This window comes from Tamandua tetradactyla, chromosome 4 (assembly GCF_023851605.1).
Source record: "Tamandua tetradactyla isolate mTamTet1 chromosome 4, mTamTet1.pri, whole genome shotgun sequence".
In the NCBI taxonomy this organism is placed as follows: Eukaryota; Metazoa; Chordata; class Mammalia; order Pilosa; family Myrmecophagidae; genus Tamandua; species Tamandua tetradactyla.
This window is the reverse complement of record NC_135330.1, coordinates 15471325-15496150: the sequence shown is the minus strand read 5'-3', so window position 1 is coordinate 15496150 and position 24826 is coordinate 15471325. Positions and strand designations below refer to the sequence as shown.

At 45.9% G+C, this 24826-nt stretch overlaps 1 protein-coding gene and 1 pseudogene across 7 annotated transcripts in view; both read right to left on the bottom strand.

The window, feature by feature from the left end:
• Positions 1-24826, bottom strand: part of NOS1AP (nitric oxide synthase 1 adaptor protein) — a 295134-nt gene that overhangs the window by 6924 nt on the left and 263384 nt on the right. For all 7 annotated transcript variants that reach the window (XM_077156709.1, XM_077156707.1, XM_077156708.1 and 4 more), the window contains 3 exons: positions 16224-16365; positions 7409-7575; positions 5693-5872 (listed from right to left, as the gene is read on the bottom strand). In XM_077156709.1, the coding sequence (XP_077012824.1) occupies positions 5693-5872; positions 7409-7575; positions 16224-16365 (489 nt within the window). The remainder of the gene's footprint in view (positions 1-5692; positions 5873-7408; positions 7576-16223; positions 16366-24826) is intronic.
• Positions 16372-23582, bottom strand: LOC143678875 (oxidative stress-responsive serine-rich protein 1 pseudogene; annotated as a pseudogene).

Here is a 24826-nt window from a genome sequence, read left to right as displayed (position 1 = left end):
GGACAAAGGAAGAGGAGTTGGAAGAGCTAACCAATCCCCATACCCAGAAAACAAATACTCTAGGTTTCTGGAAAACAGTTAGCTCCAAAGGGAGTCCCTTTTCAGCAGAGAATAAAAAACCCTGTTCTCCCAGGCCCTGGCCAAGCCTAACCAAGGGATCTGCCAGCCTAACCAAGGGATCTGCCAGCCCGGAGCAGCTCTCAGATGATCATACCCTTTGGTGCAGTGGCTGCTTCTCGCTCTGCCCAGATCTAAGGACCTGACCTTGCGGCTGGCTCTACTTCTGAGTGGAGCCATTAGTGAGATTAGTTGCCACTTTCCATTAGCAGCTCCCCAAGGCTGAGCCTGTTTCTCCCCAGGGGAAAGATGCCTAAGGGATTTTCAGCAAATCTATCCTTCACAAAGCAACTGCTAAGGACAGAAATGATATTTTGGTCCAGACATGGGTCTCAGCGGCTAGCCTCATATAACCTGGGGTGGTGAGCACAGGGAGAAAAGTGCCAATAATATTTAAATCTAGCTATCAGATGGTGGGAGGCAATTAGGCCTTTATCTTTCTTGGAAACTGAGGCACGGAGAAATTTCACCTGGGAATCCTCCAAATCCTATTGGTTCTAAAAAACAGGAAACCTGCTGTGGGAAGCCTCCCAGGGTACTTCCAGAGATCGGGCCTCCTAAACCTTCCACCTGCAAGCATTGTTTCTTATTCCAACTAAGAAGAGCATCTTTGAAAGGAATCAACTGAGCAGAGAGAAATGTTAATTATTCATTTTCTATTTGCTTTGAAATCAAACAAAAATATCAGGCAGAAATGTGGAATGAAATTTTAAAGGGATACACAAACAGAAAAAGCAGAGACTTCTGCCCACCCCTAACTGGCATACATTAAGGACTCCCCGCATACATGGTACAGATTCAGCTCCTTGCAGGCCACATCTGAATAGCAAACAGAACAGGCTGCTTAAGAGCACTGGGCCGGGGGCTGGAATGGCCTGGAATGGCATCTCAGGTCATTCATTTCCCTCTGTCAACCTGAGGACCGGCTTGAGACTTGTAGTCAATGATTTCACATCCAGTAGATGCAGTGGTCAGTAATACAGGCCATCAAAGATCCCTGGAGAGCAGCCTTGGTGCCCCACTGTGAGCTCAGAGAATTAGGGAAGAGGAGTCCCCTCTTGCAGAAGCCAGAAAAGACAAAGTGGCAGCTTCTTCTGCAGGTATTCAAGTTCCAATGGTGGAGTACAATGAATATATAAATGATAACCCCTGAATCAAATGCTTCCATCACAAACAAGCTAGCACTAAGTAAGGGTCAGGAGAAATGCTTCTGAGGCTGAGTCCTTCTTGTACCAGATTAATAAGAATTTTTGCTTTGCAAACTTAGAGTTATAACATTTCAATTACTTTCAAACCCTATGCATGTGCAAGCACACGCTGGGGCTGCTGCCCAAAACCAACACTAATGAGCCCTTCTGCTTCTGCAGCTGTCAAAAGTGGCATCAGGCATAAGGCTCAAACCTCACACTGCAGCACTCTGAGTGCAGAAGGACCCAAACCAGTTCAAGTGGAGACAAGAGGACCTGGGCTTCTTTTAACTTTGATGCAATTTAATCTTCCCTGTGTTTTGCATATGTAGGTCTGGACTTGAAGCACTGAGATGAGGCTGAGTTCTTTCAGCCTTGTTTGGGTGCAGTCTGCTATAGCATTCTGTGCTCGCTTCCAGTCATACCACAAGACTTCCTCCCTACCAGATGAGATATTTATTTTTATTTGTCATGCTTTTCTTTCAAAAAAATTCAATGTCTTTTGCAAAGGTGGGCTCATTAATTTCTGGAAAGGTAAGTGTTAGCATTTCCTTTCCACAGCTGGGTCGTCTTTGGCAATGACTCTGCCAGCCACAAAATAAGTCAGTGAGAGGGCCACAGCCTGGAGTGTCAGGGCTCAGATGTCCACTTCTGGGCTCTGGCCACAGTGCTACCTGCCAAAATTCAACCCTGTCCCCTCCAGCTCCATACCACTTCCCCAAATTCTTAAAAGCCACCCCCACCCCACCAAGCACAACCCATTCACTCTCCGGCCTACTTGCCTGGACTCCAGCTCCTCCATCAGAAGTGGGGGCAGGGCCAGGCTGAAGTTAGGGAGCAGCAGGCACATGGAAATGGCAGTGGAGAGAACCAAAGCTATTTGCCCCCCACCCTACCCCCCCACCCCAAGACACACAAGCAGAGGCAGGCCGTGCTGGCCCAGCATGCATAATGCAGGGACTTGGGCGGTGCACACTGGGGTTCAGGGGCCTGGGAGAAGCCACAAGGTGCTAAGTCTAGGGCGTGGGGATGGGGGTGCAGAGCTCTTTTTTTTTTTTTTAAGCATGGTTTCTCTAACCACAGCACGCATGCTTGTGAAGCACAAATAACCAGTTACTTATTAATGGCAATAATGACCTGCCCTAATGCTTTCCTTATGAGCTAGGCCAGGAATTGGCAATCTGTGAACTAATCCGGCCTCCTTAATTATTACCCTTTAACGGCAGGGCCCAGATCACTTCTGGAGCTCTATGGGCCCAGCCCACAGCCTTGTAGATGCCAGCTACATCCAATTTTGGTTCAAGGTTTGGCTCAAGTCTCCTCACACCCTTGAACTTCTGGTTCATCTGAAAGCACGACGCTAGTGCAGCCAGGCAAGCCTCATGCTGGGTCAGGAGAGCGATCAGAGGGAGTTGGAGAAAAGTATCCCCTATTTATATTCTGAGGTCTAACCTAGAAATATTTAAGTTGGCTGAATACCACCTTTGCCCATATACCTTTAAGGGCAGGGTAGGCCCTTTCTAGGCCAGCTCAGAAACAAGTTAGGGTGAGGCTGGGAGAGGTCCTGGGGTTTTAGACCAAATGAGAGCACCCTGAAGGAAACCTAAGCCTGGTCCCACTGACATCAGCAGAACCAGATTGGCCTGTGAGCATAAATGAGGAGGCAGGGGCATATATAATGCCACAAGAGTACCTCTGTCTGTAAGAAAACCTGTCTTTATTCTCAGGTTTCTCCAGGAGCTACAAGAAGGGTTCTGATCCTCTCAGATAAAAGGAAAATGTGTTCCCACGTGAAACACTGAGGCAAGAGTTTTACCGAGTGGAAGGGGGACAGCCAGTAGTTTAATGAAGACAGACAGACACATCTTGCTGATCTACCTTAAGCACATGAGAAATCTCAAGAAGACCCATTTAGCAACCCACCTACATATTCTGTATAATTGTTTTTACCCAAGGATATGGTAACGGACGAAAAACCTGTGGATCAAATGCTACAAAGAGAGTAGAAGAAAGAGGAGTGTACAAAGAAACCTATATTTGAAGGCCAGTTTCAGACTGAAGACAAGGGAGCTGACAGCTAGCTGAGAGGTGCGACAATACCCCTGCTGCATTCTTGGACTTAGAAGAGCAGGATGCAAAGGGAAGAAAGGTAGGCAGGGACTGCCCGATGGGGATGTTAGAGAAGGGGAAAAAGTATGTGCCCGAAGCTATCAGATGGGTCTTGACCAACAAGATTTTGGAACAGTCTACAACGCTACTCAATCTGCAGCTCCAATGTGGGTTGCTGATACAGTATGGTGGTCTTTCGGTCATGTTAGTGCTTGAACTGAGTGTCAACAGGGCATTGCCAACTCTAAACAACTCGGCAGATTCCACATAAAGGCTAAGGGTGCCCCAACCAGTGGAAGTGACTGTAGAGGCTCATGAGGCAAATCTCAATCACAACACTCTTCTCTTCCCCCGAGTTCTCTGTCTTCCAGATAATCCATTAAAATAGGGCCAGGACAGTGTTGCAGCTTGATTCTGCACCCGGAACCCACTTAGGGTTTCATTCTGACTGTCATGGATCCATGATAACTTACATGTCTGGTTGCTTTGTAGATTGGGTGCTGCTGCCATCAACTGCCAGTATATTCTTGTTGTGTATATCACACATTTGCAAATAGTTTCTCTTGAGTATTTAGCAGTGGCTTCAAATTCAAATGCCTCCCTGATAATATTCACCATGAATATGCATCAAGCCCATTCTTAGATAAATAATAATTACTTGGTCATTGATACGCTGAAAGAGAAAAGTATACTCATTGGAGAATGGATTTGTATTCAACGTGAAACTTTTGGAAATGATCTGAGAGTCATGGAATGGAGCTGGTACTGGCATGCTCAGGCTGGGTGGCTTTGTCACCCATCACATGAGGGAGGAGGGGATTCTTAGGACTGCCACACAGTCATTAACTACAGGAGATGAGTTCTTTTATTTGACAAAGAAGACTGAAATTTCCCCCTAACTATAAGAATTCCTTAAAGACAGTCCTCCTTGTTGCTGTTTTGGGAACACCTATGAACCTTCCCAGCATCAGCATCAGCCTCCTTTTGCTTAACAGAATTTTTTTTTTAAAAGGTAGTGTCCTAATGCTTCCTGAAAGCTGGCTGCAAAGTCATGCAGGAGGCCTACACCTCAGATCCACATCACTGTGAGACTGTGTTCCAAGAAGGTCTTTTCAAGACCCAAGCTGTAGCAGATCATGGTATGGTCTGGCCTCTCTGGTTGCTTCCTCAAGGTATACTCTCTGGGGAGGACAGCTTTGCCTGGTTGACTCACTCCACCAAAGAGCCAGAAAAAGAGTAAGCAGAAGGGACAATTGCAGTCACAAATACCCTCCAGAGAAACATTTTCCCTGCCATACTAGACCTCAGAAAACCTCAGAAGTCAGTCCGGTCAAGCAGAATGGAATGCGACGCATAGAGCTACCCTTCCAGATCCCTCGCCGATTCTCCCAAACCGTGGCTGCCCTGCCCTCCTCACTGTCCTCACCCACCGAGTCAAGTCCAGGTCTGCCTAACTTTAACCTCAGAATCCAGCCTGTAAACTGTAGGAATGAACATGTCTTCGCCATTCTCTGATTGCCTATGGGGAAGATGAAGACTTGTAAGTTCCAAAGAAGATGGTGACTACAGTGCCCTCTGCGGAAAGCAAATGGAAGGAATCCCTGCTAACAGCAGCCGGGGGAATCAGAGTTCCCCTCTCCCCCAGATTAGTAGTAGTCCAGCATGTCTTTGGGACTCAAACAACACTTTGCTCCTGAGATGTTCTTCTCAATTCTTCTCAATTTGGCTCAAATAATATACCTAACTTCCTGTGAGTTAAATTAGAGTGAACTCCCAGGCTAGTACTGCATCAAATACTATCTGGAATAAACGGATGACTGACAGAAGTACAATGCCAGGCTGGTAGACTTTGCGAGGAAGTTTGGCAGAAATTCACAATTTAAGCTCTTGGAAGGGTGGTCTCACATCTGTCCTAAATGCAAGGGCATCCCCCCCACCTCAAAAACCATGAAAATAAGGCAGGAGAGGAAAGGTGGAATTGTGGGCATCTTTTCCCTTTGTAAGATCAAGTCATTATCCAACAACATCCAGCCAAGCCAGCCAAGCCCATCTTAGAGTGAGGGATATGTGGGAAACCCAAAGGTTTCTTTCCATTTCAACTGCATCCCCCATCTTGTCCCCTCCCACTGCCCCCGTTCCCCAACAAGCAATGATTGAATAGCATGAGCGATTCCTTATGGCTCCCTCAGTTTTAAACCTGCCCTGAGCCCCTGGCTAGAGAAGGCACATCAAGCCCATGAGAGTGGAGCCTGCGAAGTAGGGAGGAGGCTGAGGAGAACCTGGGCCACAGCCACTTGCGTCTGCTGCTGCTGCTGCTGGAGGAGCTGCTGGAGGAGCTGCATCTGGTGGTGAGTAGACAACGGCGTCCCCGTGCCCAAGTCGGGTGGCTTCAAGGAAGATGACGGAAGCAGCATTCTGGGTGAGGCTGTCAGCATGGGCTCCTGGGGGTGGGGTGAAACCTGGAGGAGAGAAGGAAGGCCAGGGCACATGGGCAGGTGCCATCGCTAGGGGCTTGCTCTCTTGTCATGTACATGGGCCAAACGAAACGGCCCACTAATAGCCCAAGAGCTGGAAATGGTGGTGTCTTCAATGGAAAATGAACGAGGAGATGGTGAAAAGTGCCTGAGCTGGGACCACACAGTTTACAAATGTCATATTTGAACACTTCAGTAACTGATCCAATGTGAGAAGTGACCAACAGCATGTACTGTCCCAGTGATACCGTATTGTTGAGTTACTGGGGCTCTAGACCTAGAGAAATCTATTTCTACAAAATGTGGCTACCATCCCACTGTGAGAACAGGAAGGAGGCAGCTTGAATCCTTTCCCTTGCTGTCCCTTCTTCAGGTATTGGGCATTGGAGGAAGAGACCACAAGAGCAGAAGCTGCCTCTAACCCTCCACTGCATCCTTTCACAGCAAGAGGAACGTGTGGACATCAAAACAAATAATGATTGGGAGAGATCCTGCCTCTCTTCAGCTGAAAGCAGTTTGTTCTCTTCCCTTCTGTCTCCCTTCTCCTGACTGTCTCCCAGAAGTTGGACACATCTACTAAGGCTGCTTATATGATTCATTTTGCAATTGCAGGGAGAGACATTTTGTTTCTGTTAGCGATGCTGACATGCAAGAGGAAAGAATCCAATGACAGGGGCTACTGCCACTTGATGGAGGACAAACTGGACACTAAGGGAAATGTCAGGCGGCCAACCCCGAGCTGTACTGGCCTCCAAACTAGACAGGCTTCTGAGGACCTGGCCCAATGACTCCACCTGAGACAAGGCAAATGCTGAGTGAAGAAACAGAAACACCTGCGACACAGACCTGGCTGGGAAGCGGAGAACAGGGCCATTCTTTAGGGATTTTCTTTCTGGTCTGTTTTGTTTTCTTTTTCTTTTTTTATCTTCAGATGGGACTTTAGTCTCAAGTCCTTAGTTTTATTAACCTGGATGACATCAAGGAACTCCATGGGCCTTGGTTATCACCTTAAGGAGTGAGGAGTGGAGCTGAGGATGCTCCTGAGGTGACCTCTCCATTTCTAACCCCCAATAGACCGGTTTCCACACTCCAAAGGGCTATGGCACAGGAGCATCGAAAGCACATAACCATTAGCTGCAAGCAGAGGGAGCCGAAACCGTCTTTGTTCCACTAGCTAAACCACAGGGAATCACATCTGTGGGCAGGGGAGGCTTAGCCTGGCACAGATACTGAGCAGATGTGAGGGGTGTCATGGAGAAGCTGGGAAGCAAAAGCACTGGGGATGCCTGCAATGCACCTCAGGGGTGAGGGTCGGCGGTGGCGGCAGCAGCACATGGGGCCCCTCTGCAAGGAAAGAAACAGGCTCTGGCACTGCCTCCATGCTGCTGAGCGCCTAGCTCTGCAGCTGGCCAAGCAGGGATCAGGGGGTGACTTGCAGCGGCTGAGGCCATGACTCGGCGGCAACAGGAAGCAGCGAGGACACGCATGTGCGGGTCACCTGGAAGGGCACCTCTGACCTACCTTGGAATCTGGGTGGGAGCCTCCTTCCTTCCCCACTGCATCAAGGTCAGTCACACCTCGGCTGAATTCCAGGGCATCGTTCCCTGGAAGAGGGACCTCGACGGCATCAATGTCAGTCTCTTCCGCGGTGGCTGTGGAGGCCCTCTCCGCCCCAGGGAGCTGGCGGCCTGCAGGGACAACGGGAAAGGCAGGGAAGGGAACTGTGAAGCCAAGAATGATGGCCTCCTTCGCACAACGCTTTATCTTTCAGGTATGTCAAGCCTAGGGAATGCCACTGACATCATAACATCTCCACCTATCTTTTGGCTCAAAAGAACATAAAAGTGAATTTTTAGCCCAATGAGATGTCCCCGTTTGAATAGCTTTTTAAAGTCTCGAAACAAAGAAAACATTTCTTCAGGCCTGAATGTGGTTGCTTTGCCAGGCTGGAGTGATGCCTATATGGACAGGGTGTCGGACCCTGGAAAAGGGGCTTTACCTCGCCCCCAGCTCAGGAAAGGTATCCAGGCAGGGGAAAGAGCCCTGATTTGGGAGTCCAGAGGTGTGTGTGTGTGGGGGGGGGGCTGCCCCAGCCGTGACCTTAGCGAGCTGTAGGATAAGCAGTGAATCACCCAAATCCCACTTTCTTCAACTAAGAAAGTATGGACAGAGCTGCGTGACAGACTAACAGCAAGGACAGTTGAGGCCCCCGTCCTAACAGAACGTCTTCCACCCTCAGATCCTGGCCCTTCTCCTCCCACCAGAAGCAAAGCTGGGGAGAGAGGCAGCGGTGGAGAGGGCAGCCGGCTCTCCACTCCTTCCTCACCTGCTCTCTCCACTTCTCACTGGCCTCCTTTCCGCTCAAGAAGTGCTCAAGTCTTTGATTATAGACACAGCTTAATGCCAATGTTTGAAAGCCCCATTTCTTATGTTTCTTTATTTCCTTTTTCCCTCTATTTCCTGGCATTTCACGGGAAATATTTTCTTTCTCTACATATGGGATTAGGCTCATCACTACTGTCATCAAACGATATTTAAGATGCTTTCAGGAACCAAGCACCAATTGTAAAATGGAATAGGTTAATCGAAGCAGGAAACACTGAGAGCTGATTTCCCAGCCCTAAAGCTAACCCAGGAAAAGGAGGCCCCAGTCCCTTGAGGTGCCTGACTTGTAGAACACATCGTTCTAAGGAGTCTTCCTGTGCAAATTCACATTAGCCATTTGGGGAAACATGCCTGATATTTACAAAGTAAACAGTGCACTTGGTTTTCCACCTGGCTTCTCTAGGAGCTGGGGAGTTGGCCCTGGTGAGGACAGAAAGGGCAGCCCTGCACGGGGCCCTGGTGGAGAAGACCCGGCTTTGGTCCTGCCACTCTCTTTCTCTAGAGAGCAGCCTGCCTCCCATCACACTCCTGCCCCCAGAGACTCCTTGAAACCATGGAGGTGTAGCCTGCAAGAGAGACAGCTAATGAATCCCTCACTGGCGGTTTCTCAGCAGGTGGATGGAACTGGAGGAGCTGAGCAGCTGGTTCTCCACGTTGTTTTCCCCACTGCAGATAAATAAGGTCACATCTTTCCCATTATAAAAGTTAAAAAAAGTCCAGCATTCCCTGCCCCCACATCTACCCTACCTAGCCTACTGCCTTATATCTCCTTTTTCTTTCACAGCCAAGCTTCTTGAAGACCTGTCTATACTCACCTGCCTACCTCCTTGTCTCACTCTCCAACCCCCAGCCCCTGCCAGCCAACCTGCTCGGTTCCTCTTGCAGCCCACCCCTTTGGAGTTAGAATTTGTCCTCATTCTTCCTTTTGGACAATGCCATGGTTTCAGCTAACATTGATTTATTTCCAGGCCAGACCTTTTTCCTGAACTCTCCAGCCATGTACCCAATGGCCTAAGGGATATTTCCATCTGGCTTTTAGACAAACTCTTACACTTTCAATAAGTTTATAACAAAACTCATCTTTTACTCATGATCTTACCCCCTCCTGAATGTTCCCTAAAGGGTGCCAGTCTCTGGTCACCTGAAAGGCACATGTTTAAACAGGAGAGTCTCCCTGGGTTGTAAGGAGGAGGCAGGTTCCCACGGCACTCGGTGCATTCACTTGTTGGAGCATTTCGCATTCAGCATTGGACCTGCTTGCCTCTTTATTTTCCCTTCTAGGCTTGAGGTCAGGGCTCTGTCTCCTTCATCTGCTTCCTAAGGCTCTGGCACAGAGAAGGTGTTCAATAAACACTGGACAAAGGAAATAGTATCGAGACAGGGAGCAAAACAGGCAAAAGGCTGCCAGATCCCTATCCCTGGAGATCCTGATAAGGAGAATGAAGAGTCCCCTGACACAGGTCATATCAGAAGCCCAAGGAAGGATCAGAAAATCTCTCAGATTTTAGATATGTTTCTGGGGGAGTTGTCCATTGGGTGCTTTATGGTCACATGTGGAGTTTTGTAGATTTATCTTTTAGATTTAATGGGTAGAGATCAGTATGGCAGCAGATCTGTCAAAATTAGGAAGAGTGAGGCAGAGAGAATATACCAGGTAGGGAACTCTTATTGTCATGTGTGCCTGTTAACATATCACATAAGACAAAACTCCAGGAGGGACCCACAGCTAATGGTTTCTTTCAGTCTTCTCTAATATGGTACTTGCAACTCTCCTGGCATCAGGATATCCACGAGACAATAAATAATATGAAAAACCTTCTGGCAAAACCAGGAAACATGTGGAGTTGAGCAATCCTGTTCCCAAACTATAACAGAGGTGAAGCTGAAATTGGGAATCCAGGTGAGGGGCAATGCTGCTTTCTGACTGCATATTTAAACTATTTCTACCCAATATATCGTAGAGAAGTCATTACATATATCATTTCATTCAATTATTCAATAAGCAGTTATTAAGCACCCATAGGACAGAAATCAGTTGGTCATGGGGCACAGTAAAATCTGTGCTTTCATCACTTTCCTAGGCCAAGGGAGGAAACAGACACAAACCGCAGCTACGGTGTGAGGTTTTAAGTGCCGTCTGTGACGGGGCTCTCCAAAGTGTGGCAGCAGGCGGGGGGTCAGGGGGACCCGTGCAGAGCCGTAACAGCTAAGACAGCTGGAGAAGCAGGAGAGGGAAGATTATGGAAGGCAGGAGTGATGGCACAGAGGCACAGACCCACAGCATGTCCGGGCACTGCAGATGGTCCTGCGGAGAGGGGCTTGATCATGACGAGCCAGGATTATTATATCCTGAAGGATTTAAAACAGGTAAATACCAAAAGATTTCCATTCTTTTCAATTTCACCCAAGAGATGGCATGGAGGATGGACCCAGAAAGGACAAGACAGAAAGCAATATTCTAGGTGCAAGATAATGAGGGTTTAAGCGAAGGAGGTGCCAAAGACACAGAGAAGGGGAGACAGATTGGAAAGATCTTCAGGGCCGGACATCACAGGACTTGTTTGTGGTATGAGTTGGGGAAGAGAAAAGAGAAGGGGATAAGTGAAGGGTGAGTTTGAAAATTTCTGATTCAGGTGACTGGAGACTGGTACCCTTTAGGGAACATTCAGGAGGGGGCAAGATCATGAGTAAAAGGTGAGTTTTGTTATAAACTTATTGGAAGTGTAAGAGTTTGTCTAAAAGCCAGATGGAAATATCCCTTAGGCCACTGGGTACATGGCTGGAAAGTTTAGGAAAAAGGTCTGGCTGGAAATCAATGTTAGCTGAAACCACGGCATTTTCCAAAAGGGAGAATGAAGACAAATTCTAACTTTGAAGGGGTGGGCTGCAAGAGGAGCCCAGCGGGTTGGCTGGCAGGCGCTGGGGGTTGGAGAGTGAGACAAGGAGGTAGGCAGGTGAGTATAGACAGGTCTTCAAGAAGCTTGGCTGTGAAAGAAAAAGGAGATATAAGGCAGTAGGCTAGGTAGGGTAGATCTGGGGGCAGGGAAGGCTGGACTTCTTAAACTTTTATAATGGGAAAGATGTGACCTTATTTATCTGCAGTGGGGAAAACTATCAGCAAAGCAGGGGAGACTGAAGATTCTGGAATGTGAGCTAACTAAAGGCAATAGGTTCTGGAAGAGGCAAGATGGGGCAGAATGTGGAGGCAGGTGAGAAGGCTAATCCTGGACAGAAGGACACTCCACTGACATGGGAGCCACTGAATGGGGAAGTGACCCATGCCGAGTCTGGGGACCACGAATGTGTAATGGACCAATCTGTGGTTGCAATTTCCCCCAGGGTTGTTCAGCATCGCAGGGCTGAAGTAAACAGGTACTGCCAGATTAATATAGTATTAACTAATTAACACAGAATAGGGGTTTTGTCAGCTTCTGACACAGACAGAAGAAAAAGGAATTATGAGATCAGTCAAAAAGTACTGGAAATGGCCACTTCTTGCCTTCACTACTGCAACAGTAACAGCTTGCACTCAAATAGCACTTACCATGGCAGAGGCACTAGTCTATGGATTTTCCATGCATTAACTCCTTTACCCGCATTACCACCTGTCTCAGTTTGCCAAGGCTGCTATGACAAATACCACACGATGGGACGGCTTACACGACAAGCATTCCTTTATTGTCTCACGGGTTTGAATGCTTAAAATCCAAAGTTAAGATGACAGTAAGACCTTGCTTTCTGGTGATGGGTGTCCTCTATTACGTGGTGATCTCTCTCCCCTACTTCTTCTCAATTCTGGCTTCTACTGACTGACTGCTCTGAATTTCTCACATGGACAGAGACCCACCCTGATTTGCTCTGGCCACACCCTAACTAACAGTAACATCTCTGAACGGTCCTATTGGGTTGACATCCATAGCAATGGCAATTAAGACCTGAACCTACCTTCTGTGGGGGATGTGATTCAGCCTCCAACACTGCCCTAGGAGGAACACTACTCATCTCCCCATCTGACAGACGAGGCCCATGGCTGGTAAGATCAGAGCTGGAGTTCAGATCCTGTCTGCCTGCCTCCAGGCCTGCTTTTAGCCATGATGCCGCACTGCTTCTCAACAGCAGGCTTCCTGCTTCTTCTTGGTTCCACCTGCCTCCCACTTGCTCTATCACCCTGACCTGCTTTGTTTCCTTCATTGCATTTGCACTCTCTAAAATAATCGTGCTGTTACCTGTGTGCACTCCTGTGCTGAATGTGAGCGCCTTGCCTGCAGGCACCTTGCTATCTTCCCCAGAGTATCCCCAGCACCCCAAATTGAGCCTGGCACATAGGAGGAACTTGAGAAATAGCACTCAATAAAGGAAAGAACTGAAACTTAGGAGCTAATAGATCAGGAGGAAACAACAGATCAGACAGTGGTGGCCTGATAAGATGGAACAGCAGGCGTGGTGGGAGAACAGAAATGGCAGAAGGTCAAAGTCCAGTGGATGTCCTGGTCCAGCAGACCTAACAGGTACCCAGTAAATATTTCTCAATCAATTGTTCCACGTCTTGATGGCCACAGTTTTAATGTTAAGGAGCCTATTCATCCAGAAGGTTTATACGTGTTGGCCTGTCTGCAGTCTTGGGAGGAGGGACGCTGCCAAAGGACCAGGGCCTCTCCCGGGAAACCCTCTCCAGGAACCAGAGACAACAGAGGACGAACCAAGACAACCAGAGCAGGAGTGGCCGCCCCACCTGGCTCTGAGCCCCAGGGACTGGCCAAGGGCAGCTGCTGCCAAAAGATACAAAAGATAATCTCCCCGAGGGAAGGAAGCAGTAAAAGGAATGAGATGGGAAAGAAAGGCAGGCACAAACCAAAAGAGAGAGGAGGTGCACACAATGACAGTGAGGAACAGCATTAAAGGCAGTGCTGAAACCCAGAAGGGAAAGAGCTGACAAGACATCAAAGAGAGTGGCAAAGCTTCAGTACTTTCCAATTCCTTACGAGTAAACAAGTTTCCTTTGCACGATAAAGGGCCTGCCATCCCATCAATTTGGGGCAGCGCTACAGGAAAGATAAACATTGCATTAAATGAAAACCTTCCAAATGAGGAAGCAAGATTCTTTTTCAAAGTTGTCAACCACAGCTTTCCTCTGGAGCCTCAAGGTGCCCCTCTACAGAGAAAAACCCTAATGGAGTCAATACATGCTTCTGGGGTAAGCTTTCATGGAAAGAAGAAAGTGTCCCTAGCAGTTTATAGACAGTAAATAAATAAATAAAAAGTAACTGGGGGGGCCACAGTGGCTCAGCAGGCAGAGTTCTCACCTGCTATGCCAGAGACCTGGGGTTCGATTCCGGGTACCTACCCATGTCAAAATAAATAAATAAATAACCGGGACATTTAAAAGCAAGTGACTATGGGGCTAGGTTCAGTAAACAGCCTTTCTCGATAAGATGCTTTTCCACACAGATATGGAGTATTCCAAATGCTAATACGCTGCTTTACAGCGCTGCACTGGAATCCGAGCACACCCTACTAATCATTTAACTTGCATCTGTCATAAAATCATGGATTTCATGTGATCATGGATTTCAGAGATTTTCTTGTCCTCTTTTACTGTATGGATGAGTCAAGAATTTTTGAGTATGCACTCGAAAAATAGCTAATAGCTAGCCAGTGCCTCTTGAGGGCACAGTATACGCTAGGTATGCTATGCTGACGTAGTTGCATTATCTTACAACAGCTCTGATCCAGAGAGAAATTGTTGTTTGCCCAGGATCACCCAGCTAAAAGGTGGGAGAGCCAAGGTTCAAGCCCAGTTGTTCTGGTGTCCCCAAGCTCTTAGTTGCTTCTCTAAAAGCGTATTCCTCCAGCTCTCCTTCTGTCCCACCACACAGCCCGCTCATTTCCATCCTTAAATACAAAAGGAGGCGAGAACCCCTGCTGTTCCCTTTTACTCTTCTGAGATGCCAAAATGGTTTAGAGACCACATCCAGCCCAGGCATAGCATTCCTCGAACTTTTACATTTAAAACCTTGAAGACACGATGCTGGTTTGGACAGACTTTCCTAAAATGGAAATGTTCTACATGGAGAACATCAATTACATTCTCTTGGGGAGAGTGGTTAGACGGAAGGGGTGAAACCACTAAGACCTCACGTATAAGCAGTGTGATTTGAGAAAATTATTGCCAAAAAAGGGGGGTAAATATCCCTGTGGGCCCCTATTTCAATGCTGACCATCTATTATAGCCAAAAACACTCAACATTTGTTATCTATCAGTTGCCATGGTCACCACTGCTGCCACCTTCCTTCCCATCAGCTCTCACCCTCAATCTGCCTACCCCTTTCCGAATCATTATTCCGCATCAAGAAGTTAAGCTGCTTAAAAGTAACTCCCTGTTGAAGTCTCCACTCAATCTCCTTGTTCATTAGGGCACAGAGTAGGCATTTAATAAATGCTTGTTGACAATGACTAAAATGGCATAAATTTCTTGGCCACTCACTGTGTTTGTCAGTTCATCTAACAAGCATTTATTTTGCTAGGAAAAGTCCCTACCCTCCCACAGCTCACTCTACTAAAGCAAGAGGACACTGTATGTCTGTTACCACAGTGGGCGAAATGTTTATGCTAACAGTATCAATCAAGAGTTAAGAGAGCACAGTTACACAGAGAAGAAAGGGGAAGGGCAGAGGGTGGGAGGGTGGGAGCTGGAAGGAAGGCTGCCCCAAAGACATGATGCTGGGATTGAAGGATAAGCAGGATGTGCATGGAGGAAAATGCACAGGGAACAGCACTGATCAAGGTGGAAGGTACCTGATGCATTCAGGGGCAGGAAGGAGCTCAAAATGCAAGGAGAGGAATGTGGATGATGAGACATAAAGGAAAGGAAGCTAGCCCTGTAGGAATCCCCACTGACTCCCCAGAGAGACAGTATCACAGGAAGTTACATCAGACCAGGTAGGAGCTGGAGGTACAAAGAGAAAGCTGCTCCCGCTGCAGGAGGGAAATAAGCCCTACTCCTTCATTGCTGTCAGTATGAAATGCTATCTGAACCCAGGTCTCCGCATGAAAGGCGGGCATTCTAACCACTGAACTACCTGTGCACCTGCTATTAGAAATTTTTATGTTAGATTTATAGATTCACATAGGGAGAAGAAACATTTTTATAATGCTGAGGCCTCCCATCTAAGAATACAGTATGCCCTTTCCATTAATTTTTTTCACATTATATATATACATTTTGATTATCTATACATTATGTAAATGGATTGTTTTCCTTCTATTCTGCCTTCCAACTGATTGCTGTTGGAAGATTGGAAAGCCATGGGTTTCTGTGTGTATTACTGGACATAGCATCTTTAACCGAATTCTTTTATTATTTTTAATAAAAATATTCTCTTGGATTTTCCATTAATTATAATTACAATGAAATATTATATTATAATTAAATAAATAATTAATAAAACAACTTTTTTTATAATTTCTTTTCTAACAGTCATGCCCTCCCCTCTCCTGCATTTATTGTTAAATAATAGAAATGACAAATGACATTCCTGACTTTCAATGAGACAAAGTTTGGGGATACTGGAATATCGCCCAGATTGAGGGTATATAAACTAAAGAAGATGAAAATAGAAAAAAAAAAAAAATGAGGTACTTGCAAACTCTTTCTAATTTGTTGCATGGGATGTGCTTTTGTATTGAACCTTTTTTAGGATGTGATTTGGTAGCATAAATAACTCCACCTTTAGAAAGTTTCCCTGATATATAGTTTACATGCTCCATTTTCTTCGATTTTCTGTTATAAAATTATCAGTTTCCTGAAGTAAAATTTGAAATCTGAAGAAACACAAGGGACACAAACTGCATTTGAAGTAAATCACTTGCTTGGAGCCTGGGGAGTGATCCCCCGACCTGCGTTCCTGTGCCCGTCCCTGTAGCTCCGCCCATGGCAGCGGTGGCACCTACCTGGGTCCCCTGAGCTGCTGCTGTTCCTCTCACTCTCCCCGTCTTCCTGCCCGTCGGCATTCTGCTGCGTGTGCTGCAGGCTCAGCTTGTGGCAGACCTCGAAGGCCTGCCCCACTGTCCGGACAATTCGCATAGCTTGGCTCTGGGAAGGAGAAAGCAAAAAACTGAGCAAAGGAAGTGGAGATTCCCTGCAAGGGGCCAGGGGTGGAAGAGGATGTGTCAGGAGCACGTGGACAGAAACCCATGAAGGGAAAGAGGTGGAAAGACCTCAGGCTGTGCACACATTCGCAAAAGAAGAGTACAGAGACATTTTCCCTTCCTGAAATACTCCAGAAAATAGAAAACTATCACACTTCTGAAACAATCAGTCAACTGAAAGGAGATGGCAAATATCCAATTCTGAACTTAACCCCAATTCCTCCTCCCAAGTTTAATAAAACAGACAATACACTTCAGAATCCTTTGCCAACCATTATCAAATGCTCAGTGAGGTCATCAAACTAAGAGGAACTCAGTCGCTGTTGTTGCTGCCAACTCTGGGCTGTCCTGGAGCTCCAAGGCCAAGGCATGGCAATATGGGGCTTGGAAAACTGGCCTCAACACAAAGCCAGTTAAAGCCCAGAGGCCAAGTTCCCAGGATCACCACTGGCAGCAATGAAATCTAAGGCGAGCCTTTCCTAGTCTTATTTTAAAAACAGGGGTCATTTGGGTCTTCTTTCTATTTTGCTATTTAACCTCTTCTTTTCACAACCCAAGAAGATACCTGGACCCTAGCTCTCATCTGCTAGGAAGTTTTTTTGTTTTTGTTTTTGGTGGGGGGGGGGGCGTAGATATCTGGTCTGGGAACCCTCACCTGCTAGGTAAGTAGGAGAAGAGGAACGAGAACGAAGAAGGCCTGAGCAGCCCAAGCAGGCTGTGAGGAAGAAACTATATGCATGGTTTTCAGGGCTTGGTCTGAAAAGTTGATCCCTGACTATCATTCGATGACAACTCAGTTTTCAGTTTCTTTTGAGGACTAAAAATGAGTTCAAAGTGAAATATGGAGAGCCTAAGAGCTCAGGCAGGGAAGGCTGAACACATTATAATCATATTTTGGAAGATCTAACTTCAGGCCAGCTGTGACCACCTGGTGACACCGTCCAGTCTGCCAATCACATCCCAAACCCTCAAGGGTTCAGCATGAGACAGCTGCTATTACAATACCAAACTGATGCAATTACGGACAAAGGCCAAGAACCCAATGCTATGGTTAGCCAGTAAGGCCTTATTGAGGTTAAAAGTATGATTCATTTATGCTTTTCATAATATTGAAATTACCTCCTATCTTCCCATTACTGCCTTCATGAACCCCCCAAAGACCCTGGAACCCCAAGTATGGCACAACTACAATGTTCTATTCTCTGCCAGGTGCAACTTCCAAAACTGCTATTTTTTTCAAGCCTGGGTTCAACTCCATGCTCCTTCTTTTTATAATTCAGGCAAGATCATCCATGCTACTGCAAAAAGGCATCTTTGCTAATCAGCACCCACATGCCCATTTCAGATCTCAGTCTTCTTCTCAGTCTATCTTCCTAATATTCCTCAACTCAAATCACTTTCGTGTGTGCGTGTGCACGCGCGTGTGTATGTATGTGAAATAACATATATTCAAAAAAGCGATAAATTTCAAACTACACCACCACAATTAGTTATAGAATAGATTTCAGAGTTTGGTATGGGTTATGGTTCTACAATTTTAGGTTTTCCTTCTAACTGCTCCAAGACCTGGAGACTAAAAGAAATACCTAATGTAATGACTCAGCAGTCATAGTCATTTGCTAAATCCAATCTTCTTTGTTATAACACCTACCTCTTCTTTGCTCTTTCTCCCACTCTTTAGGGATATTTGGGCCATGCCCATTCTTATTTTTTCATGTTGGAAAAGGGTGTTGATAATATGGGATCGGGGGATGGAACTAGTTGATGTTTTGGAGAGGCTGGCTCCTCAGGGTTTCAGCACTTATCTGGCCAATAAGTGGAAACCTACATCTGGAGATTGTAGGTTTTCTGGAAAGTAATGATGGTGCTTTGTAGAATCTCAGACAGAGCCCTAGGTGTTCTTTAGAGGTGGCAGTCAAATCACTTCCTAGAGGCGGTTATCTTATAGCTCAAACCCTTCCTAGCTATCTAGGTTAACTCCAGAGATGTTCATAACTGACCTGTCACCTGGAAAGTCCTGACATTTCTGGGTGATGAGAACCTTAAGGTAAGTGAAGCAGGAGGAGAGAGGTAACTTCCGCGGAATCCCCCATCACTCAGTGGAGGACAAGAAACTAGAACCTCCGTCCTCTATATCCAGCCTTAACTTCCTCCTGTTCCCAAGGGCTTAGGTACTTTCTCCTACCATGAACCTGCAGTACTGAGGAGATAACTGTCTGCCCAAGAAGCTGAGGAACAGCAGGTGTCAGCCCTAAGCAAGAAGCTCCACCCTTCCTATTCCCAAAAGATACAAAAAGGTGTGACAGAGGACACAGGCCCTGTGAAAACCCCAGCTCTCTATGTCTCCACTAGCGATCGAGCTGCTGTTATGGCTAGGATGTAGGCCCAGGAAGCTCAATTCTCAAGTGAAAAAGGAAAAGTTCATGAATAACATGATTATTTCCTCAGGCCTCCTCAAATATTTTTGTGGCTTATGAGAACAGGAGTAGACTACCTATGATTGATCTTTTACACTGAGGCTCATTACTAGTCTACCAAATCTTAGATGTGCTTTATTCTGCCTTCCAAGTACAATCAGCGTTCGTAACACAGAATCTTCCCCCCCCTTCTTCTGTGTCTTCTGGGAATTTTGTTCTCCAAGGCAACTGTACAGAGGCAAAGCAAATAAATGTTCTGGGTTCTAGAAATAAAATATGGTAAGTCTAAATGAGATATAAAGTGTTTAATCCCATCACTTTCTTATTTTACATAAAGTCTAAATGAGATGTAGAGATCAAATGTTTAATCCTATCACTTTATTTTATATAATTAAATTCTGAATCAACACCTGCAAAGACTGAGTTAGTGTTTTCCAGCTGCATCATTCCCAGAGTAGAAACCCAGCTTCCCTCATTAAAATGTACAGTTACATAGAGAGTCCAAATCCACTAGTGTGTCTGTGGCTATAAAACCTCAGGTTCTCCTAATGAGGGCATGTTTCAAATTCTATCATCACTGTGTATCACAGACACTTCCCTTCACTAGCTTTTTAAATTGTGTGCCAAGAAATGTTTTTATTGCAGGCACAGTGAGCAGAAGATGTCTTCTCACACAAAGTGGCCTCAAGGTCTGCCATTAACTAAATCTCTGTGACAACCCTTCACTAATTTAAAGCATATTAATTAGCTTCTTGCTATCAGGTGTACATCATTTCTGCCATGTGGGACATTTTCTTGGGAATACACAAGTATCACATCATCCACATAGACGCGAGCTTGCTCAGAACTGGAGAAGGGAGAGCCAGACAGAGTTCTGGTGTAGAGAGACTGAGAGCAGTCCTCAAGTGTGGATCTTCATTCTGGGGCCAAGGGAGGGACATTCTGCAGGCCTGAAAAGGAATACACTTCCATGTCATGTCAGCTTACTCTGGCACTCCTTCCTGTGCACACACATGGCCTGCCCTGATTCAGCTTGGAAACAGACTGAGAGTCAGAGAGATCATTGGCCTGTGGCTTGCTTGGGAGAATTGGATCTTCCAAGAAGATCCTTCCTTATTACTCTTTCATGGGAGCCTTGGAACAGAAGTTCTCAAAGGCTCAATGATTACCGCTGTGTGATTAGCTTCAAGAAGAGAAGCAGAACATTCTCCTGCACTGAACTCCTTAGAGGCTGAAATTCCCAGCCCACTGGTGCCATCAGGGAAGTCAGCCAGGTGTTTTGTGCTTGAGCTGGCTGCTGGGAGAAGTTATTGTACTGCAATATATAAACTTTGGAGGATGAAGGACAGAAGAGTTAGAACATCGATGACACCGGGTTCTCACTGTTCCATGTGAAGACTTCCTTGTAGACCCATGCAACTGTCTTTAGACGCACATGTGATTTTAGGTTTGGCATCATCTGCAGCTGTTCTGACTGATGCTTTCACACTTGAGCTGTCTCCCACAGGCAGGGATGCTATAGACCCTGATGGGCATCCACTCTTAATTTCTTGAAAGTAGTTTGTAGACGTTCCTCCTCTCCATCCTTAGTTTGAGATTTCAATGTGAAAGTTTTTACACTATTACGGATGTTCCCGTTAATACTTTTTTTTCTCAGTTATTTTAACACACAGCAAAGACGAATTCAAGCCATAACTTAGGAGCTGTACCCAGGCATTGTGTAATTACAAAAGGCTTATTGTGCTTCTCTGTATTCATAGCTCCCCATCCACCCGAAGCAAGAGCTGTACAACTACTCACTCCAGGGGGAAACAGATAAAATTAGTTTGTCCTTCTTATTAACATTAAATTCGTGGGAAACATTCTTGCTGTTATCGCTGCACTAACTCCTTGAAGTTGAACAAAACCCAAAGAGATGGAGCTTTTAAAGGCCCGTTAGAAGCTACTTTGGATTGTTTTATCTCAAAACACACCAGGTCATTTTTCTCTACCTCTGATTTTCCCCAACCTTTCAAAAATGGTGAAGCAAAATTCTTCTAAGTTCCTCCATTAAAAAGTCAAAGTCCTGGTTTTTCCTAACTTCTAATGAATAACGTGTCACCGTTTTATTTGTATCTTGCAGCTTTAACCAAAACATCCCTGAACCAAAAGCCTAGGCCCAAATTTCCAGGACCCTGAAAAGATCTGAGGATGATGGATCCGCACCTAAGCATGTCATCACGATGTTAAAGCCTGAGATGTTTTCCCAGGTCACCAGGAAGCCTGGAGTCTGCAGCAGAAAACCCAGTTCAGCAATTCTCCACAAGGCAGAAGAGATGAGCATGAAACAATTAGCCCCAGGACACAAACACCCACACCCCTCCCTGCTCGCCCACTCAACCCTGCACTCATCACCCTACAGCCCCAGGTTAATTCTTTCCACTCGGAACCTGGACCTTCCGTGGTTTTATGGGCAGGGGGAGAGGTCAATCTGAAAGGCCTTGGGAGACAGGGACATTGTGAGCCAGCGGGGAGCTGTCCAGAGCCCCAGCCGAGCCAGCCCTTGGGGTCCAGCTGCAAAGTTCTCCCCTCAGGAGCCTCCCCCAGCTGAAACCAGAGGCTAGAGGGATGGAGACGGAGACAAGAGGAGGGAAGAGGCAGCCAAGGGGATTGGATGAGCAGGAAAGGGGCAAAGAGTGACCCAGAAGAGGGAAAAGGAGACGCTAGGGCTGGGCAGGAGGCAACGGAAAGGCGAGAGGCCAGGTGGCGGAAAGAGCCGAGCGCCAGGCCTGGTGAGTCCACACGGTCAGAGCCTGGAGGCGGCGTGACCAGAAGTGGGTCCGGGGAAGCCGCTCACAGCCAGGCCGGTCCGGAAACCCTCAACTAGCTTTTAAATGACATTAAAATGTTGAAGATCCCAAACAAGTGTCACTGAATCTATGGGATTTGATGGGTGCAGGGACAGGTTTTCTAAACGTTCCTTAAACGGAAGCATGCAGATTTAAATAAGAGGATGCAGTTGGTGGGAAATGACTTTGCAGAGGAATCTGCATTTCTCAGGCGTCACAAGATGACCATGTGATGTGAGGCACAGATTTAGGAATCGGCATTTGAAGAACCCAGGTTCTGGCTCACATCTCTATCCCACCCCCCTTAGGACAAACGTATGGAACATTCTGGTTCAATCAACCATTTATAACCCCAAATGATCCTTTAAGGAAGTGAGCTGGTTTTGATGCTTAACCTGTCTATTCTCCATGTTTCATATTTATGTTTTAGTACTAGGGTCAGCAATTGACTTTCACCGCCATCTGATTCCCTTGAAAAGGTGAAAAACGTAAGCTTCAGGTTTACTTGCCCTGGCTTCCATGCGAAGCAGCTAAGCATCCTGCTTCCTCAGCTTCCGTTCCTTAACTATTCTCCCTTTATTGCTGTTGTTATATTTCTGTAACTTCAATGGAAAAAGTGATGACTCTCCCGCTTCTCTTCTTCCACAGAGAGGAATAAATAAATAGATAACACATACATGATAATACCTCCCACAGTAGTGGGTATATAAGAAGTGATTAAAAAAAAATGTTTCATTCTGAATATGGAAATTCGCCACACTAAAAAGTAGTTAAGACAGAAACTAAAGAGTAGTTCTGGAAAGGCTGGGGTTATTTTATCAATAATAGAAACAAAGATATTAAGGGAATCATGTTTTGTGCATTGTATGTGTTGGCATCAGAAGGGGCGTTCTAGTTTGCTAGCTACAGGAATGCAACACACCAGAGATGGATTGGCTTTCAATAAAAGAGATTTATTTATTTAACGTATAGTTCTTCAGAGGAAAGGCAGCTAACTTTCGACTGAGGTTCTTTCTTACATGAGAAGGCACAGGGTGATCTCTGCTGACCTTCTCTCCAGGCCTCTGAGTTCCAACAACTTTCCCCAGGGTGATTCCTTTCTGCATCTCCAAAGGTCTGGGCCGAGTTGTGAGTGCTGAGATGAGGTATGCTGAACTGCTTGGCTGTGCTACACTGAGCTCTCTCATTTAAGCACCAGCCAATTAAATCAAACATCATTCATTGCAGCAGGCACGCCTCCTAGCTGACTGCAGATGAGCAACAGATGAGGTTGACATACCATTGGCTCGTGTCCACAGCAATAGAACTAGGCACCTTCATCTGGCCAAGTTGACACCTGAACCTAACTACCACAAGGGGTAAAGCCACCATCTCCTTCCCCTGTAATAGCAGAGGAAAACTCCTGGGCCAAATGGATCTTTGGCCTGAGCTAGTACGATGGTTTCTACATATAAGGAAATGGTTGAAAAGAGTTCTAGATTTGCACATTCAGTGCTGACCGGCTTCATTTGAATTTATCCCCAACTTGACTTCTCTTAAATGTGAAGGCTATATTTTCCTTCACAGTAGTAAAAGAACACTGTAGCATATTTTATGAAGAGCCTTCTGTGCTTGAATATATAATCTGCTACCCTGCCATTTGCTTTAGAAAATGATTATATATATACAAAAGAACTGCCCCTCTTATTCACTACTCTAGGAGTGAGAAGGAGCTGGATGACAACTAATTCATAAATGACTGCATGCGTTCTGATGTCCCTGGACCTTTGAGGCTCTTCTCCCTTCATGTGAAGTCTCCTTTCAGAGGGATCTATCTAAGGACTTTGTTAGGGGGGCAATTACTTGAAGGTGGCCGGTAGGGCCAGCTGCAGCCTCAGGGCTGTCCTCTCACCACTGATGTTGTCTGTTCTCCACATGCCAAGCTGGCTTCTGCCAGCTGGACATGCCCCACTCAGTTACCTCACCTTTTGGCCTCTAGGCAAGAAGACACATTCAGCTCACTATCCCCAGAATGCGGGAATCACATGTGCTGGGGCTTAACAGCTAATAAGTCATGTCGGAAGCAAAGAGAGGCTTTAAAAAGAACCCCTTCCAGAGGCTTACATGGATACCTGTTCTTTAGGTCTCTGGGTCCCATCAAAGTAGCTGCTCACATCTTATGACCACAAATAGGCCTTTGAAAAGCAAAATGGAGGCTTAAAGATGGAAAGGCGGCCAGATATAAAGCAGCGCAAACAAGTGAGATGTTGGGAAGGTAGTCCCTTCCAGCTGTAGGATCTGACCATTCTCTGGAATTTATACTAGACCTTTTAAGCTTTTTCCCTAAAAGCCCATATTATTTCTGTAAAAATCCAGTTTAGTTTTACATAGGCCCATGAAAGTGCTTGGCCACCTGGATCAAATCTTCCTACGCAAAAGCCACTTTCTATTAGCAGCTCCAAAGCATTTGTGGGATCTTAGATGTCAAGATTAAGCTGGATATGGTTGCTTTGATGTTTTCAAAGTCAAGAAGAAATGTCTAGCCTTGGAGTGGCAGGAGAGTACTGAAGCTCATGGGAGTGCCAATTACAGGCAATTTTGTGACAACAGGAATGGAAAGGAAGTTCTCTTAGAACTTTATTCCAATCACCCTCGTGACACACAGACATGTTTCTTTAAACCATCTACTTACTCATGTTGACAAAACCTCACTGGGCACCCTCAACTCAGAACACAAATCAAGATGCAATGAACAGCTACTCTCTTTAGTGTGTCTAATTGTGTGAATACACTGGATACTTAGCAAGTATCAATTTTTTGATGAATTGCAGCAATAATCATGAAAAAGATATGATATTCTCAGTGAAACTGGGGTACCAGAGCCACTACTCAAAAGCAGACAGAAGCCTGCAGCAGCAGCAAGTCAAAAGGTTGATTGCTATATTTCACTGTCCCCTAGAAAAATTATAGCCAATTGTGATTTTATTTTCTGTGATTTTGCATTCTGTTCTTATTCTAAGTGACCTTGTTGTTGGCTGGGCCTTCAAACTCTGGAAATCTTTTAGATTCTATATACATGGAAGGGGTGGTTATTAGTACTATGACTTAATAAAGAAACCTGAAGAACCTGTGCCAAATTTCAATGTCCTGGTAAAAGCTCTCTCTAATTCACAAGTTATGG